The following is a 3,954-nucleotide window of genomic DNA, read 5'->3' on the forward strand; positions in this document are numbered from 1 at the left end:
GTTAGGGTTGTGGTTAGGGTTGTGGTTAGGGTTGAGCCTGGATGTGGACATGTAGCTAGGGTTAGGGTTGTGGTTAGGGTTGTGGTTAGGGTTGAGCCTGGATGTGGACATGAAGCTAGGGTTAGGGTTGTGGTTAGGGTTGTGGTTAGGGTTGAGCCTGGATGTGGACATGAAGCTAGGGTTAGTGTTGTGGTTAGGGTTGAGCTGGAGTGTGGACATGAACTAGAACTAGGTTATTCAAAAGCATACGGCCCTAAACAGAGACCGAAAATATGTTGACATGCAGATAATCAGTAACTCTGTGTTATTAAATGTCTTTGTAATTACATTTTATAATGAGAAATATGTAACATGGTGAGCTGCATAAGTATTACTTCATGAAGTGAGCAGACCACACTAGGCCCAGTAGCAGTTATGTTCATGGACTTTATTACACATATAAAAACACATATATCTTTCTACAACAGACAACATGTCTTAAATAACAGTAGTAGACAGTATGGGTAAAAGGCAGTGATTGATATATGGTCCTAAAACAGTTATATATCAAACAGAATAGTTATCAGCACAGGAAGTCACTCTTATAGTAATAGACCACAGTCAAGTAAAGTACATGTACAAAAAAATATAGCTTTACACATTCAAGTCTTTTTGTGCAATTTATGCCAATAGCAGCATATCTGGCAGGTCACATTAATGATCTTTTCAGTAGATTGTGCATTTTCATTTCTTCCTCTTCTCAGTCTTATTGTACCTTAACAGCATTTGATCATATCATCATGTCAGTTTGTCATGTGATGGTCTGTGCCTGGGGGTGTTTAGTTCTTGATGTTCTGGCGACACAGAGGGCAGGTTCCAAACACTTGGATCACTCTGGTGGCACACTGGAGACACAGGCACTGGTGGCCACACCGCAGGCTGATACAGGCCTTCTGGCTCATACACACTGCGCAGTCCTCTACACTCTCACAGTCTGCAATCAGAACAGATACGCTCAGTTACATGACCTGTAAGGTCAAGTGGGACTCGGCTCGGCATGACTTTGAAGTTAGGGTGGTTAGTGGTGTGGTGTCCAAAAGGTTGGTCACTCCTGTGTGAGGCTGACATGTACTGTAGCTACAGAATGTCCTTGAAGCAGCATGGCTTAGATGTTTCAATAAATGTTTAGCCAAACAATAGTTCATGTGTGTAAAATGTTAACCTTGGAAAAATGTTTGGTTTGAAATAGTATTGAACATTATTATTTTAAGAATAGCTAGATGAGTTATCAAGCAATTGCATTCACATGAAGGATATTTTTCATTTAAAAGTTCTAAAACAAGATAGAGTTTGTTGTATCATGACGCTTACTTGATGTCTGCTTATTGGCTGGACATGGAAGAGGATATCTGTCATGGCTGTCATCACAAATTTGCTTCACATTCACATATTTGTCTATGTTGAGCGAGGCATGTCTCTGATGAGCAGAACAGGAGGAATGCCGTTGAGGAGCAGGACAGGATTTTCGATTACCCAAAAAGTATTTCTTCTCCGAACCTACAAGAGATAACCAGATGTGAGTTAGTCCCTGACAGTCGGACATCAGTAGCCCTTTCCTGCAGTCAATGACCAAAAGCGCCCTCTTTGGCCTCATGGGTGGAATGATATTAATATTTTTCATAATTAGTAAAGATTATTATTAAAAACCTTACGAAAATCCAGTGTTTAAATACATAACATGTAATTGATGAGATTGGAACCGGGTGTGAAGGAAGACAAGACAAAACCAATGGAAAATTAAAAATGGATCAGTGATGGCTAGAAGGTCGGTGACGTTGACCGCCGAACACCGCCCGAACATGGAGAGGGGCAGACTTTGGCGGAAGTCGTGACAGTGACGTATATATAGCATAATATTGGGATGCAAACTGAAAATGTAACATTTCAACTCTATATCTGACATGGTACGTGTCTTCTTTTTTTAAGCCCATAACCATGTGTGTGAGGTATATACTTTTGTTTCAAAGAAGATTTGTTTAAGACTTCCAAGAATCACTCTGTGTGACAATGATTTAGCCCACTGCAGTAAAAAGTTAAACTAATATATCAAATGAGAAGGATAGACAGACTGTTCATTCATACATGTTCCACTGATTTCTGAACTTACCCAGTAAGAGCACAGAGCAGGTCTGCCCATACACATCAATCATGGCCCACAGGGGCCAGCTGAGGTCTACTCCCTCCAGCAGTTTGTGTTGTCGGCCGTTGGCATTCCTGAAATACAATGTACCACCATAGGAGACCCAGAACTTCAGCTCTGAGCCTGCCAGGCAGCATATCTCAGGCACAGGAGCGGCCCAGTGACCAGGGGTGTCTGTGAGGTCTGGGATGGCCATGGAGGGCATGTCTCTGGCAATTGGAGGTACAGTGGTGAAGCCTATACGCATGGCTCCATACCAGTTCAGCCCACACCGCTCCACTCGCAGACACACCCTCTCCTGGGGCTGTACCGGGCGGCTGCTGAACACCAGGCCATGTCTGAAGGTGTCCCCAGTCCTGTCTGCCCGTCTAGCTCCCTGGCTCAGGCTCACCAAAGCCCCCACCGCCTCCCTATGGAAGGTCAAGGGGCCCAGGCAGTGGGGTCCACAAACGTGTGCTGGCTCAGGTTCTAAAGAACATTTGAAAAGGGGAAGTAGGGCTAATCATTTGAATGCTACAGTACCTCAGTCAGGGATGAAAAAGATAGCTGTTGTTGACAGACATAATGATTAAAATGATCAAAACAACATAGAAATGAATATCTGAATGTGACTGAGATTGAAACTGCTTTACTGCTTTATGGAATTGATTCTATGCAAGCCAACAAAGTTGATTGCATCGGTATAGGAAAGGCTTTTGTCAAATAATCTTAAATGACAGCAATTCTCATTCACTGATCAATAAAAATACTGATTGTTACTTGCAAAAGAGGAGATGAGATTATATTAGTGTTATTTTAGTTTTAGTTTTAACATTAACACTGCCAGCAAGAAAGGCGGTTACACTATGTTGATAGATACATTTTAAGGAAGAGTCTTGTTTACATCGCATTCCTGTTTACAGTGCCCAATTATCTGATTTGTCTTACATTAAATTGTATCTCCCCCATTAACCTGTCCTAAACTTGTGTCTCAAATGAAATCATTCATTCACATGAATAATAATTTAGCCCCCTCTCACCCTGGACCAGAGAAGCCTCTGGATTGCAGATGTCTTGTCACTAGTAAATCTAATTCCTAGTCTCGCCATAATAACACTTTTAAAAAAGAACATGGATTATATGGCTGGTTGCCAGAAAATCTCTTATTTAATTGTATATCGTAAATGACAGGTTGGTCTTCCTCGAGGATCTGCCATATCCATGGGTAACTGCCATACATAGTATGTCAGTGTTGTGAATGACAAGCTTTACTGTTATCTGTGCCTACCAGAATCCCTTGACGTAAATGTGCATGATTCATTGAAGGAAAAATATTGTAACGTTTGTAGATATAAAGATCCACTTTGCATAAGACCCTTATAATATAAGTGGTTGGTCTACATCTATGAAAATATACTAGAAGTAGACTTTCCTCCTATTACAATTACAACATAGCTGCCATCATTCATCAATGAAGAGACGATCCTTACCAAGGCTTCTGCTGACCATCTTATACATGTTGCTCTTCGTATCCATAATGTAATGCATAGCCACACAGTACACCTACAGTAGTTTGAGTAGTTCTGAGGTGGTGGGAGTGTTCACAGGCTTTATACTCCTCTGTCTGCCCACGTGCCTGTAGTTTATACACAAAAGATTTCTCATCACAAGGAAAGGAAATGGGAGGGCTAAGGGGCAGGACAGTACTCTGGAAAAGTACCTGCATTCTAACAGAAGAGACCATGTTTTCATTTGTTTTATCTAACACCATTTTTTGTTTTTTCCAACACTTTGAG

At 41.4% G+C, this 3,954-nt stretch overlaps 1 protein-coding gene across 1 annotated transcript; it reads right to left on the reverse strand.

Moving 5' to 3' along the window:
- Positions 1-406: 406 nt before the first annotated feature.
- Positions 407-3,732, reverse strand: LOC135541641 (E3 ubiquitin-protein ligase NEURL3-like). The gene is made up of 4 exons (XM_064967958.1): positions 3,649-3,732; positions 2,147-2,647; positions 1,351-1,536; positions 407-973 (listed from the first exon to the last, which is right to left on the reverse strand). The coding sequence occupies exons 1-4, from the start codon at positions 3,704-3,706 to the stop codon at positions 819-821; spliced, it is 900 nt and encodes a 299-aa protein (XP_064824030.1). The 5' UTR covers positions 3,707-3,732; the 3' UTR covers positions 407-818.
- Positions 3,733-3,954: the final 222 nt, after the last annotated feature.

This window comes from Oncorhynchus masou, chromosome 1 (genome assembly GCF_036934945.1).
Source record: "Oncorhynchus masou masou isolate Uvic2021 chromosome 1, UVic_Omas_1.1, whole genome shotgun sequence".
Taxonomy (NCBI): Eukaryota; Metazoa; Chordata; class Actinopteri; order Salmoniformes; family Salmonidae; genus Oncorhynchus; species Oncorhynchus masou.

Coding starts and splice junctions, on each gene's coding strand:
- LOC135541641 (XM_064967958.1), bottom strand. CDS start 3,706: ATGCATTACATTATGGATACGAAGAGCAACATGTATAAGATGGTCAGC. Junction 2,648..3,648: donor GATGGTCAGCAGAAGCCTTG/GTAAGGATCGTC, acceptor AATGTTCTTTAG/AACCTGAGCCAGCACACGTT. Junction 974..1,350: donor AGCCAATAAGCAGACATCAA/GTAAGCGTCATG, acceptor TTCTGATTGCAG/ACTGTGAGAGTGTAGAGGAC.